This window comes from Xyrauchen texanus, chromosome 24 (assembly GCF_025860055.1).
Source record: "Xyrauchen texanus isolate HMW12.3.18 chromosome 24, RBS_HiC_50CHRs, whole genome shotgun sequence".
NCBI lineage: Eukaryota > Metazoa > Chordata > Actinopteri > Cypriniformes > Catostomidae > Xyrauchen > Xyrauchen texanus.
This window is the reverse complement of record NC_068299.1, coordinates 30489987-30505185: the sequence shown is the minus strand read 5'-3', so window position 1 is coordinate 30505185 and position 15199 is coordinate 30489987. Positions and strand designations below refer to the sequence as shown.

At 35.2% G+C, this 15199-nt stretch overlaps 1 protein-coding gene across 1 annotated transcript; it reads left to right on the top strand.

Annotated features, from left to right (window-relative positions):
- The first annotated feature begins 223 nt into the window (after nucleotides 1-223).
- Nucleotides 224-12431, top strand: aifm2 (apoptosis inducing factor mitochondria associated 2). The gene is made up of 9 exons (XM_052090688.1): nucleotides 224-328; nucleotides 3075-3258; nucleotides 3346-3461; nucleotides 5698-5817; nucleotides 6194-6286; nucleotides 7200-7308; nucleotides 8599-8751; nucleotides 9729-9929; nucleotides 10119-12431. Exons 2-9 carry the CDS (start codon nucleotides 3084-3086, stop codon nucleotides 10271-10273), a joined length of 1122 nt encoding a protein of 373 aa, XP_051946648.1. The 5' UTR covers nucleotides 224-328; nucleotides 3075-3083; the 3' UTR covers nucleotides 10274-12431.
- Nucleotides 12432-15199: the final 2768 nt, after the last annotated feature.

Below are 15199 nucleotides of genomic sequence, written 5' to 3'. Positions count from 1 at the left end.
GATTGAAATCTCTTGAAATATGATCTTCGATCTCTTTGACGGAAGTCAACCTTGTACAGACGTAAATGTTCCCCTACCGGTGGCAGCGCACGTAGGAGGAAATATCAATTCTATCTCCATCCGTTCGCTCTATAGATTAAACCACGCCCTTCCATCTCTTCTATTGGTTACAGGATAACTCAAATATGAAACCCCGCCCATAACCCGCATACTGTGCTCTGCCATTGGATATACTACAGCACAGTAACTAGAAAAAGCGGAAGACAGTTCCGTGTGATTGAGAAGTACAGACATTTTTACATAAATATAGGCCTCCACAGATCAACAGGTAAGTTAAAACTACACTGATTTTGTATGTGAGGCATTATAAGCTTGTTTATGAGTATTTTCTTTATATATAACAATAAAGGTTAACTATTTGTCAGCAGTTCAATCAATTAAGTCCACTTTGTATATATTGAAGTTCTATAAACGGATTCATTCTTTCTACGAAATGTGCAACTATTAAAAATAACATTGCTTAGTTAAGTCCAGAAAAATAATATTTAAATTGACAAATATGCCTATTCAACTTCGTGTCCTTATTACCAGCATAACTTAGGAAAATGCATTACTTCTAATTTAATAAATTAGGGAAACATAGATGAATAAAACATCTTCTATATATTTAGCTGTGATGTTTTAGTACGTATGACTGTAACTAAGCTGTAATTGTATAAAAATCAACACAATTTATCTTCAAAAAATTCTTCACAGTGAAAAATCACTGTGAAAAATATGGGAGACTGGGGCTAGTTGTCCTACTTGTTATGCCTGTATTTCACAGTGTAGGTTTCTTTTTTGAAAGCCAATTATCGTAAAGTACATATTTTATAGACTTTGCTACAAAAATACACATGCAATAATAATAATAATAATAATAATATTTGTAGAACGTACATATAGTAGATAAAATAGAATATGTATAGAATAAATATGTAAAATAATATTTGTAGAATTAAAAAGCTAAACATTGAACTTTTGTGACAACATACCTCTATAACATGGTTTGTTGTCATGGAGTATATTGTCACAATAGGAGCCTTCTGTTTATTTAAAGGCATAGGCTATTTGATATTTACACAAGTGTAAATATCAACAAAAAGCATCTTCTTTGCACTTAGTGGCAGATACTATTTGCACCCTTAATTAAATACTAACACACAGTATAGGGGCATCACTACAGTGTGTTTATTGAGTTTATTACCCTACACCATTCCCTAAAGAAAACCCTAACCTTACCTTACAAAAATTAACCTTGGTTTTACTTCAGTAACCAGAGTATCATCATGGTATTTTGTAGTAAAATTAAACATGGTTATTATGTTAACATCATATTACTGTAGATTATTACAATATTATTATAGTAAAAACTGTAACTCCCCGACCGTCGCTACATCTAGACAACATATCTACTCCGTCTTCACATATCGCGCCACTGCATGGACACTAGGTGTGCAGTTTGTCTTAAATTTCTATTTCCACCAGCCAAGCTGTGTGGCAGGTGCTATTTACACCTAGCGCAATTAGTCACTCCATCATTCATTATTCAAAGTGATTTGAGAAGAACATTTTATTTTGATGTATGAAATACAATCTTTCAGCCATCCTTTAAAACTTAGTGGTATATAAAATTGTATATAATATGTAATGGCTTTGAGCAGAATGTAAATAGAACAATTATGAAAAATCTTTTTACAGAATCACCATCATAGTGTAACTCTACTGCCTTCCTGCAGCGTGCATCCTGTTTTAATTATTTATTATTGTGTAATAGGCTAATACATAGAGTAAAAACTGAAGACAGTGATTCACTTTACCTAGTTTTAGGAAAAGTGGTTTAGGTTCAAGTTTCTTTATGCCACCCCAGTTACATCATGTTCTCTTTGTTACAGCCATAAGGAGCAGGGTGAGCATTTGCTACTGGCTGATGCTGATGCTCATGATGGCCAGAAGATATTATGCTGAAAACATGTTAGAAAATAGTGATTGTGTTAGAAATAGCTTTACTAATAAACAAATCTGCATTGCTTCCACATTTATGTATTAAATGTATTAAAGGGATAGTTCACCCAGAAATGAAAATGTTCTCATCATTTCTCCCTCATGCCATCCCAGATTTTTTAGCTGAATGCAAATGAAGATTTATAGAAGAATATTTCAGCTCTGTAGGTCTATATAATGCAATTGAGTGGTTACCAGAATTTTGAAGCTCCAAAAGCACATAAATGCAGCATAACAGTAATCCATATGACTCAAGTGGTTTAATAGAATAGAATGCTTTATTTTGGTCACACATTATACACACAGTTTTTTGCATATACAGAAAATTGTATTAGTTTTCACATATCCCAGCTAAGCTGGGGTCAGAGTGCAGGGTCAGCCATGATACGGCACCCCTGGAGCAGATAGGGTTAAGGGCCCAACAGTGGCATCTTGGTGGTGCTGGGGCTTGAACCCCTGACCTGGTCAGTAACCCTGAGCCTCAACCACTGAGCCACCACTGTTTAATCTGTGTCTTCTGAATCGATATGATAGGTGTGGGTGAGAAACAAATAAATATGTAAGCCCTTTTTTTTACCATAAATCTCCACTCTATTTTTGAGTGAACTTTCTCTTGCAATGTAGAACACCCTAAATATTTATTTTAATTTGAAGGATTAAATTATTCTCATGGTAAGATTGTATATTTATATTTAATAATTCTTAGAAAGTCAGCTTTTGCTTTTATTTACAGTAACTCCATGCCAGTGACTTTTCATGATACAGGTGTTTTACCTATGAAAAGTTCTTTGGAGTGTTGTACACTGTATGTACAAGATTGCAGCAGATTGTCAGAATGACTCATTCTTAAAAGAGGGAAAAGTTCATCTTATCAGTTGGAAAGCATGCTGTAACCATTCACTCTTAAGTTTTAATGTGTTCTACCTGTCTTACTTTGCAGTAAATGTATCCTGCTTTAGAAGTCATTATTTAAACCAAGTTCAGAGATCACAGTTTATTTATTTTGAGAAATTATTTTTTTTCCTCTGTAGGGAAGCATCATGGGTGGGCATTTGTCCATTGATCAGAATGTTCATGTCGTGATTGTTGGTGGTGGTTTTGGTGGCATTGCAGCTGCTCAGCACCTCAAACATCATGGGGTGCCCTTTATGCTTATTGACGTCCTGGATGCATTTCATCACAATGTTGCGGCACTGCGTGCTTCAGTTCAAAATGGTAAGAAATAATTTCCAGGAAAAAAAAACCCAACAGCAAATAGCTGGATTAATGGAATAATGCAAAGTTTTATTTATGTTCGTCTAGGTTTTGCAAAGCAGACATTCATACCATACAAAGAAACATTTGGGTTGAATTTCCTCCAAGGCCGTGTGATACAGATAGACACAGAAACCAAGACAGTTGTGCTTGACAATGGAAAGGTAAGTAAGTTATTTTCTTTGCAGTGTTACAGCAGGGGGGTATTCCAGAAAGCAAGTTTAACTTATCGTGACATAAACCCTGAACTCTCAGTGGATTAACCCAAGCATTGCTTACTCAGGGTTATTGGTTCCTGAATACCAGTTCTGGGTTAGTTCACTCAACAGTGAGTTTGATACTCAGAATTTGTGCGCAATCATGTTGAACTCAGAAATACATTCTCAGCAGAGTGCCAAATCCATGAGTCACCATGGAAACAGATGCTAAGATAAAATGTGTGCCATATTTCAGTGACGCAGATCATGAAGTTTTTATGACTGCAAATGAGCATTATTCCTTCACTCGTAAAAGCGATAGATAAGGGCTGCATTGGTTTAGGACTGAGAGTTTGCTTGACAAAGTATACTGATTCAATGCGTGAATTTATTCATTCATAAAAAAATTACGTTTAACTGAACTTGTAAAAGCTTAATTCAACATTAATATTAGACCTCTTTTGCCTAAATTAATATTTATTGGTCAACTGTAATGTAATTTGTTTGCATTGAACTTCACAGCTTTACTGAATTAACATTCATATTCTATCAATACTAATAGGCTACGGGTTTACTTTTTTATTTTAAGGTTAATTTTCCTGGCATGTACTATGTGCTGTGCATGCTAATTTATTGTTACTGTATGTCATGTGGACTGTATGTAATTATTTTATCTTTAATACCATTTGATGTACCCAGTTTAACACTGGGGTTTCTGAAAACTTACTTTGAATTAGCATCATATCATCTTACATTTCCCCAGTTGCTGATGGTGTCATTGTAATAATAGTTGTCATAATATTTCATAGATTTAATGTAATGCTTGTCAGTAAGCCACACTTGATTATTCATGTGCATTTTAAGATGAAGATCTGCTATAACAGAGGTGAACATTGATGGGAGGCCCACATAGTTAAACGTCCTTTTATTTTTTTTTGCTGTGGCATTAAAACTGTTGTTTTATCCACTAAAACACCATGGCTGGGCGTTCTCATGTAGAGGAGGGTCCATACATTCCAGCAACTTGGCACTAAATTAAATGTTGTTTTAAATGAAGATCATGTGTCTGATTATACAGTTGGAGAAAAAATTATTAGCCCCCCTATGAAATTTCAATTCTTTTTCAAATATTTTCCTAGTGATGTTTAACAGAGCAAGGGGATTTTAACACAGTATTTCTTATTATATTTTTCCTCTGGAGAAAGCCTTATTTATTTCAATTTGCCTGGAATAAAATAATTATTTTAAACATTTAAAAAACCGTAAGGTCAGTATTATTAGCCCCCTTAAGTAATTATCTGTTTGATTTGCTACGGAACCAACCACTGTTATCCAATGACTTGCCTAATTAACATATCTCGCCTAATTAACCAAAATTCACCCCCAAAGCCTTTAAATTGCACTTCAAACTGTGGATTAGTATCTTGCAGTAGTATCTTGGTTCCTGCTTCCTCCATCTGCCCAACCTGAACCTTTGTTACAACCTTTGTTACTTTGTTCAGATAATAAAGAGAGTACAATGAAATGAGTGATTAATTACATTTATTTTAATAATCATTTACTGAAGGAACTGTAAAAAGAATGTGAGTGCTATAATAATTCTATGATATTTATAGATATGTTACTAATATTAATATCATGAATATAATTTATATTAAATATAAATACATAAAGCCCTTTCTTTACAGTGAAGAGTGTGGAGGCCTTTCCAATTTGCTTCAGTATTAAAAACTTCCCATTAAAAGATGAATGTACACAAATTGTTCACTTTGTAATGCAAATCTGCGGTGTGTGAGACTGGAACTGCCGGAGTAAAGAAGATTTATGAGGTAAAGTAAAGATTGCAGACAGTTTACCATAATAATGCTTTAAAAGTATCTGAACTTCCACACACTAAAACGGCGCACATGCACTGACAACCTCTGAAATGTACTGACATCTACCTGAAACAAACTAAATCTGGAACATAACTTCCTCCGGAGCAGGTTATGTTCACAGAGTAAGTTGCTATGTCTTCTAACATACCCTGAAATTTACCTCAGTTTTTTTAACTGAAAATTGAGGTTATCCGCTTACTCTGTGTAAACTTACTGTGGTAAGTCACTTAACCTGCTTTCTGGAATACCCCTCAGATGAAGACAATACAAAACATGATTAAAAATTTGAGCCTTCTTGTTTAACATCTAGTGGTATAAATTTGCAGGAAGTACGCTATTCACACCTCATTCTGTGCACTGGAACAAATGGACCTTTCCCAGGAAAACATAATTCTGTGGACACCTACCAATCAGCCATTCAGAAGTATGAGGACTTCATAAAAGAGGCAAGTCTTCTTTCTGTCACGCTAAGCAGCATGTGACTGGACATCACCACAGTATGATATAATCGTAAAAGGATAGTTGACCCAAAAAATTTTAATCTTGACATTACTTACTCACCCTTATGTTGTTTCAAACCTGTATGACTTTTATTCTTTCGTGAAATACAAAAGGAGTTGTTAGAAAGAGGTGACAGCCTCATTTCTGTACAATGAAAGTGAATGGTGACATGCTGCTTTTGTGATGGAAAGTCATACAGGTTTGGATTCAACATGAGGATTAGTAAATGATGACAGAATTGTCATTTTTGGGTGAACTGTCCCTTCAACAATGTAATCTAAACAGTCAGACTGATCTGGGTTCATTTAAATAATTTTGCAGGTCCAGGCAGCAAACACAGTCCTAGTTGTTGGCGGAGGATCCACCGGTGTTGAAATGGCTGCTGAACTCAAGACAGAATTTAAAAACAAGAAGGTAAATGACCAAAATTCAGCCATGCAACTCAATGGCTACCCAATTGACTCACTCACATGTGACATGTTAAGCTAATTGGCTTTTAAGCTGATTGGTACTTTGATGTGTAATCGGGTAGCCAATCAACATGTCTCTCTATTTGTATAACATTTAAATTCCTCAGTATGACAGATAAGCCGGTTTCTCTGCAGCACGTTGCAAGATTTTTCACTGAAACTCTCCTCCACCCCAGTTTCACTGGTCTATATCTGCTACATGGGGATTGTTTGTAATGTCTATTTGTGCAGGAGCATGTCTTGCGTTTATCTATATGAGCAGCAGTAGCATGTCCACATGCTCAGCTAGAATATCTGTGCAGTTTCTAGTAGTAGCAAGTCTACGATCTAGTCTGCCAAGACCAATATCCTATAATTTGTCATACCTGAATTAACATGATATTACATGTATGCTACATGATGATTTCACAACCTTCATATTCCTTTTGTATTTTCAACTAAGATCACATGTAGGTAACACTTTAAAATGTGGTTATACTTGTAAACATTAGTTAACATGAACTAACAAAGAACATTACTTTTACGGCATTTATTAATGTTGTTATATGGTCATTTAACTATTAAATTTATAAAAAGTTGTATTTTTTTTTTATTAGTTAATGCACTATGAACTAACATGAATTAACAATAAACAATTTAAATGTTATTAATAAAGATTAATATTTTGCTGTAAAAAATGTATTCATTGTTGGCTCATGGTACTGAATGCATTTACTAATGTTTTTGTTCTTTTATTTACTAAAGTGCTACCCATATATGTAATCAGCAGTTTATAGGTGCTGTATGTTTTGTAAGTTGTTGCTACATATTTAACTGTAGTACATATTTTTAATGTACTTTTTTATTTTGTTTTTTAGGTGATTCTGATTCACTCACGTGAGGACTTGGCTGATCCTGAACTACTGCCTAGTGTGAAAGAACAAGCCAAACAGGTGCTACTGGAAAAGGGGGTGGAGCTGATACTTGGTAATTCTTCAGTTTGGGATATTGCATGTCAGGTTGCTTAGCATCCACATTAAGTCATATTGTCATATCTAGACAGAGACAGTGTTGCTGAAACAGACATTGATTTGACATGTTTGTTTCTTTCATAACACTAAATCCTTCTAGTCATTAAACATTACTATCTCACACTGACAACTGAACGTAACAACAACATTGGCCAGTTTTATTTAGTATGATTATTATTTCTGTCTCTTAAAGTTAGGTTTTGTTATGATTTAGCATTTAGGGTATTGTCCGTTAAAATGGATTTGCATTTCTTGAAGGAAATATAACACTTACAAGACAACAAAAGAATAGTGTTACTGTAGACCTCAGTGCATGAGACCTGTCATTGTTTACAAGCATGCATCTTTTTCTGCTTGCTGCGCACATTAATGAATAGTCACTGTGAAGCGCAAAGGCAGTTGTAAATGGTTAATTACAGGTATATGCAATTCAAAAACCAGTCACTGTTAAGTATGCAAATAGATGTAGAAATGACCAGTCGCAGATAATTGCTATTCATTTATTTAGTGTAAAGGTGCTATTAATGATAAATATACTGTATACAAGGTAGACAATTATGATAATCACAATTTAGTTAGCAAAAAAACTGTAGAAAAGAAGACTAAGTATAAAGTTTGCCAAACATAAACTAACTAAACATGCCAAAAAGTCCAAAAAGTTTCAACGGGTCTGTAAATTAAAAGGTTAGTTCACCCAAAAATGAAAATTCTCTCATTTACTCTCCCTCATGCCATCCCAGATGTGAATGACTGTATTTCTTCTGCTGAATACAAACAAAGATTTATAGAAGTATATTTCAGCTCTAGATCCATACAATGCAAGTCAGTGGTAATTAGAACTTTGAAGCTCCAAAAAGCACATAAAAGGCAGCATAAAAGATATCCATATGACCCCAGTGTTTTAATCCATATCTTCTGAAGCGATAATGTAGCTGTGGATGAGAAACAGATAAAAAAAAAATCATAATTTGTGTTATGTTCTTGCAGAAAAAATAAAGTCATACACATTTGGGATGGCATGAGGAGGAGTAAATGTTGAGAGAACCTTCCTTTTTGGGTGAACTATCCCTATTCATAAACTGAATTAATTGCATACAAGATTAATAATTAATGTTTGGGGTTCAGAAAAAACAAACCAGAATATTTGAGGAATGTCAACACAGTGGTGCATTGCAAGCTTTTGTAAACTTAAAGTTCCTTTATATTTAACTTTGTGTATTTACCTCCACTATGCACCAAAATGCAGGGCAGAAAGTGTCAAACCTTGATAAGCTGGAGCTGAATGTGTGTCAAAGTGAAATGGTGATAAAGACCAATAAGAATGAGCAGATCACTGCTGATTTAATCATCTGCTGCACAGGAAATAAGATCAACTCTGAAGCATACAGCTCCAGTCTGAGTAAGTGTTTTATTGTGCAAGTGTATTGATAATGGATAATGAATAATGGTTATTTGTGATTGTAGAGATGATGATATCCAGACATGGTCAAATTTGGTTTGTAATAAAGGTCAGACAATTCTGCAGACAATTCCACTAAATGCTTTTTATTTAAATGTAAGAATCGTGTAATATTGTTGAGGCTAACTGATTTGTGATGGAGGGACAAAAAAATATCCAACTTGTTTGTAGTCCTTTGAAATCGAGATTTGTTCTCTAAACCAGAGAGTACATCACATTTAACTTGACATCATCATATACTGGGGACATACACTTTTTGAAGATTACAGTTACATTTTGAACATTTAACCCTTGACAGTTACATGATGATGAATGTGGTATTAGGGAGTCCAGCAAGAGGTGCTCACCCTGCGGAATGTGTAGGTCCTAATGCCCCTGTATAGTGATGGGAGCACTATACTGTAAAAACTAAGGCACCGTCCTTCGGATGAGATGTTAAACAGAGGTCCTGAACCTCTGTGGTCATTCAAAATCCCAGGACACTTCCCGAAAAGAGTTGGAGGTGTAACCCCGGTGTCATGGCCAAATTCCCCAATTGGCTCTTCTCAATTATGGCTTCCTAATAATCCCCATCCATTAATTGGCTCTATAACTCCACTCTCTCCTCTCCACCAATAGATGGTGTGTGGTCAGTGTTCTGGCGCACTATGGCTGCCGTCGCATCATCCAGTTGGATGCTGCACACTGGTGGTGGTTGAGGAGTCTCCTGTTCTCTATGTAAAGTACTGTAGTGTAGTGTCAGAAAAGGTCTATATAAATTTTATGTTCATTCATTCAACATTCATGATGGTGGATCAGTCCCATTGCTAAGCTTAGAGAATGTTATTTGTATGATATGCAACATTTTAAATCACAATGTTTTTGTCAACGTAGTAGCTGTGCTCTCATATAACTCTTATAATTCTCTTTAATCTCAGGTGCATGTCTGGCAGCCAATGGGGCTCTAAAGGTGAACAAGCACTTGCAAGTGGAAGGCTTTGACAATGTGTATGCTGTGGGTGACTGTGCCAATGTCAATGAACCCAAGATGGCGTATCATGCTGGACTTCATGCTGGAGTAGCTGCCTCTAATATTATTAACAGTCTGTCTGGAAAAGCTTTGACTTCATACTGCCCAGGTAACAACCATTTCACCCTATGTTTTTGCTGCATCTTTATCATTATCAGAGTTCTTTACAATCCAGTGGCTTCGGACAGCATTAACAATGTTGTTAAAACTCTAAATGTAGAATTAATAAAACTGACACCCTAGTTTTTAAACCTATTCACATCCATTGACAATTAATCAATATTTTGTTCCCCGTCAGGAAATGTGACTATGCTGCTTGCTATGGGGAGGGATGATGGAGTCGGCCAGTTTAATGGTTGTAAGCTACCTCGCTTTCTGGTCACCAAGGGTAAAAGCCAGGGCCTGTTGCTTTGGAAGAGTTGGAAGGAAATGGGGCAAAAAGCCCCTAATTAGTTTCAGGCTAATGATCATTGTCTATTTTATACTGACACCGTCCCATATTATAGTGTATGTGTTGAGAATCTTTTATTTTTAACACTTTAAGCTAAATAATGTTAACATTATGCACTGTCTTAGGATTAGAAGTAAATACACTGTTTTGATGGATTATTTATATTGTTATATTCTAAATGTACTATAACCATAGTATATACATAAACTGTACATCATAATATATTCATAAAATATCATGAATACTGGTGTTTGTAAAATTTACTCAGCACAATCAGATGTACCATTTGTTATGTTTATACATATCAGAAAAGTAAATACATTTACATTAAGAATATGTTTCTTCTGTGTTTTTGCTAAAAATGTGATTAAATTTGCAGATGCACTGCTAGGCTTTAAATATACGCATGGCTGGTGTAACCGGCCTCAGGTTTTTCTCCACTAGAGGGCAACAATAGACTAAGAATCCAATTACCATAGTTCAGCTAAACTGTTCTGCCTAAGTGAAGCTAAGTAGATAAAGTTTTTACAAGAAGACAGTAAATAGAAGATATTGTACACTTGCTTTCATAAAGTATTTAAAAGAATGTTTCGGGTTCAGTACAAGTTTAGCTCAATCGATAGCATTTTTGGCATAATGTTGATTTACCACAAATTAATTTTGACTCGTCCAGCCTTTTCTTTAAAAAAGCAAAAATATGGGTTACAGTGAGGCATTTCATTGGAAGTGAATGGGGAAAATTTTTGGAGGGTTTAAGCACTCATGTTAAAACTCATGTATTATTTGATCTGTTAAGTTATTTAAATTGTTATTTTAAGGTTTGTTGACATTACATCATCATGGTAAAGAAGGTGTCAAATTGGCTAACTTTACAAAGATGCGGGTTGTAAGCGATTCTATCACACTAAAATCATGTTAACAAATATCCTTTATGTCTCATGGTTGTACTTTTGAAACTGTATTTTAACATTCAAAAATTGGCCCCCATTCACTTCCATTGTAAATGCCTCACTTGCAAGACAAACAGATGAAGGGTGCTGATCAGCCATCAAAGAGTAGGGTCAACTAAGTAAGTAGGGATCAAATCATAATATAGCTAGTTATAGAGTGGTCAAACTTTAGAAGTATGATAAAATTTATGAGAAGCACAAAACTACTTGTGCGCCATAATTTTTCAAAATCACGCATGAGTGTACAGTTGATATATATGTAATGGGTAGAAAAAACCTAAAGGTAGCCCAGGCTAAAAGTAATTGAGAGGGACATATGTGAGTGGTATATGAGGAAAAAAGGTCACTAGCGTTTTTGCCAGAATAAAGTTGTAGCCACGGTGTCGTGCAACATTCACTCCCCCCAATTCACTCCACCCCCTAGCTGATATTAATTGACATTGATTTAAACACTGGAGTCGTAAGGATTATTTTTATGCTGCCTTTATATGCATTTTGGAGCTTCAAATTTTGGTCACCATTCTTTTGCATTGTGAAGATCAACAGAGCTAAAATATTCTTTGAAAATTCATTTGTTTGTTCTGCAGAAGAAGAAAGTGAGAAAAAAGGTGATAAAATGTTGAGAGAAGTTTATATTTTGGGTGAACTATTCCTTTAAGAGTATGCTTCTTGTTGAAGGCTTTCATACAAGTCTTGAACTGCATGTATAGTGTGAAAACTGGAATCAACTCAAAAAGTTTCCAGTTTCTTTAAGGTAAAAATGCTATAAGTCTTTGCTTTCTGTGATTCAAAACTTCCCATTAAGCTTCAGTCATGCTTGGAGCTGGTGACTGGGGAGGCCGAAGGCATTTGGTTTTCATGAAACAGCTCCTGAATTATTGTCCTGAAATCAAAGTTGTGCTCTTTATACCAAGTTACACATCTTTGTGCGTTGGCCTTGGATACAAGTGATCTTTAAATGGCAGTGCTACCATAAATTCCAACTTTTTGAAGCTTACGACTCACAGTTTTGGGTAGGTACTGGGTCACAGAGCCACTGATTCAATTCAGAGGGCATTTTTGAGGCTGTACTTTTTTGGCATGTAAGCCACTACACTGTGGGGTGTCTCTCTATTCCAGTGTGAATGTCAACTTGTATGTATCTTTCTCTATCAATGCTGTTTGTTCATGTTTGACATTTGTGGTTATTGATCTTTGACAATTAAAAATTTAGCAGTTTTTAAGATTGATGCACCAGCATTCTGTCATTATTTACTATGAATACAATGCTTTTATTTCTTTCCATGGAACACAAAAGAAGAATATAGCAGAATTATGATATCATTTAGTTGATAAAGATATAATTAATATGTTTGTACAAAGCTACAGTATAAATGAATCACCGTTGGGTTAAATACAAATTAATAAAGAAAGGCAGCATCTTGTTTTATTAGAGACCACACAAATACAGAACCGGCCCCACAAACCCCTCAATGATCAATCATTTTTTTATGTGGAATACAGCACCAATGTGACTCAGCAAATTACGAGAAATGCACAATTAAAATTGTATGTGTATATTTGTGTATACTGGTGTTGTGGGACTGGTATTGTGTCAATATAAGGCACTAAAACATGCTAAATTTCAACAGCAGGAAATAGAATCTCATCTCATCTCATCTCAGGTCAGTCAAAAGGCAATAACTGATATAAGCAGACAGACAATTGAATTTTTTCACTCAGTGTTTAGTAGGAAACATGGGTATAAATGTGTTCATCAATGCTCATTAAATAAATCTGGTGTTTCAATGAGGATGTGGAGTCAAATGGCTTCTTACCCAGTTGTGTTCTCGTTGGCTTGTCTTTGTTTTGCAGAGCAAGTTAATTTTGTAATGTAAAGGAGATAAATGTTCAACTGCAGGTCATTCCCTGCCAAAGCTATTCTGATAGACTCTGGTATATTTATCCAAAACAACTAAATGGGAAGTATACATTCCTCTGTGCACTTTTAGATGTTCATTTTAATTTACCTCCTTTAATTTCATAATGGCGTCTGTGACCAAATAAAATGGTGCAGAGATTGCGTAATTTAAAGAAGGCTTCTTTTTGACCACTCCAGAACCACTCCGCTATCAGATTAATATTATAGTATTACAGATTATGTGGTTAAGATGACAGAAAATAGCATATCACTTACTATTGAGCCACCCTTAGTTTCACCCACAAGATAGTTTCACCCACAAGACAACTGACAGACTAAATGGACCTTTCACTATCTGTCCTCCCCTCACCAATTCAGTTAGCTCTAAAATGAATTATAAAATGGCTAATTAACAACGCAGTATTAATAATTTGTTTATCTCTACGCTGGTCTCATGCATTTTGTTCTATGCTGATATTTTTCTTTTTATCTGTTTTCCCTCCAGTTGTCCTCTGGTTTACTGGGCCAACATTCTTGGAGATGAATGCCATTGTTGTTTGGTTTAATTGGATTTAATTATGTTAACTGAAGTCATTAAGTTACACATAAATAGTAATTATTGTTAAGTCTGAGATTATGTAATGTGTATTTTTTTATTGCTATTATTAGTAGTACTTATATTTCATATAACAATTTTAAATCATGTGTTTGGTTGATCAGGCAGTATATTTGAAAAAATAAAATAAATAAATAAATACAAAAATGATTCCCATGGTATTTCTCTAGGGAACTTTTTATGAATGGCCTCATTGTGGTCAGTTAAATGTATTTTGTCTTATACAATATACATCAGTATTTTCCTGTGTGCATTTGGAATTACCTTAAGAAAACTCATTTACAAAATGAAATTGTGATTTCCAATCTTGATAAACAATTCCCCTCTTTCCGCTTCTAATTTCCAAGACAAACTAAGTATTCTAAGCATGCCAATCTTGTCCTCCAAGTTCATGGAAAAGAGACAACAGTGGATTGATTCATATAAATGTTTTGTTCTTCAACTCTGTCAATGCAGTCACAGGACAGAAAGGTTACATTTTGTCAGTGACTGGGCCAGAACTTACAGTATTTCTACCCACAAATATTTAAGATGGAATTTAAGTGTGGAAATAGGATATTACTATGTTAACGTCACATGTTCTCCGCTGAATATTAATTTAGATAGTCAGAGAATGAGGTGAACGATTAATTATGAAAATAAGTCTATTTATTTAATTTTTTCTTTTATTGAAAAAGCCCCCCGACAAAATAATAATAGTAGTAACAAATTTACGTGCAAGTCCACAAATGTCCCCAAGCTATGAACTCAAGTCAAAACTCATTATAAGGACTAGGGAGGGTAGAGTCACATGGGGTAACCTCCTCGTGGCTGCGATTAGGGGTTCTCGCTCTCAATGGGGTGTGTGGTAAGTTGTGTGTGGATCGGGGAGTTTAGCATGAGCCTCCACATGTTGTGAGTCTCCGCGGTGTCATGCAAAACGAGTCACGTGATAAGATGTGCGGCTTGACGGTCTCAGAAGTGGAGGCAACTGAGACTTGTCATCTGCCACCCGGATTGAGGTGAATAACCGCGCCACCACGAGAACCTACTAACGTAGTGGGTGATTGGGCATTCCAACATTGGGAGAAAAGGGGATCGTATTGGATCGCCTTTATTGGAGGAGCTACATCAAAGAACCAATGTGTATCCTAATCAGGCCTTCATCAGGGTGTCCTATGATTTATGTTTTCACCATATAGAAATCTTTTTTTTATGCAGCTATATTTCTGGAGCACTTTTTCGAGTACAAGATGCTCTGTTGGATATAATCTCTTTTTATTTTAAAACTAAATGTGGCTTTAGAAGTCAGTATAGGCTATTGTTTGTTTTATTTCCATATCAATAAACATAATGCAAACAATGCATTTTCATAAATTTTTTAATTTTCTTAAGAGATGTTCTCATAGGACTCATTTTTGCATCTGTCTGCACTATTGTTGTTGGTCTATGTTCGTATGCATCAGACTGATGCTTCAAGAGC

What these genes read in the sequence shown, in the direction of transcription:
- aifm2 (XM_052090688.1), top strand. Translation starts at nt 3,084, where the DNA reads ATGGGTGGGCATTTGTCCATTGATCAGAATGTTCATGTCGTGATTGTT. An exon ending in GCGTGCTTCAGTTCAAAATG is followed by an intron (nt 3,259 to 3,345) that starts GTAAGAAATAAT and finishes ATGTTCGTCTAG; the next exon opens with GTTTTGCAAAGCAGACATTC. An exon ending in TTTGACTTCATACTGCCCAG is followed by an intron (nt 9,930 to 10,118) that starts GTAACAACCATT and finishes GTTCCCCGTCAG; the next exon opens with GAAATGTGACTATGCTGCTT.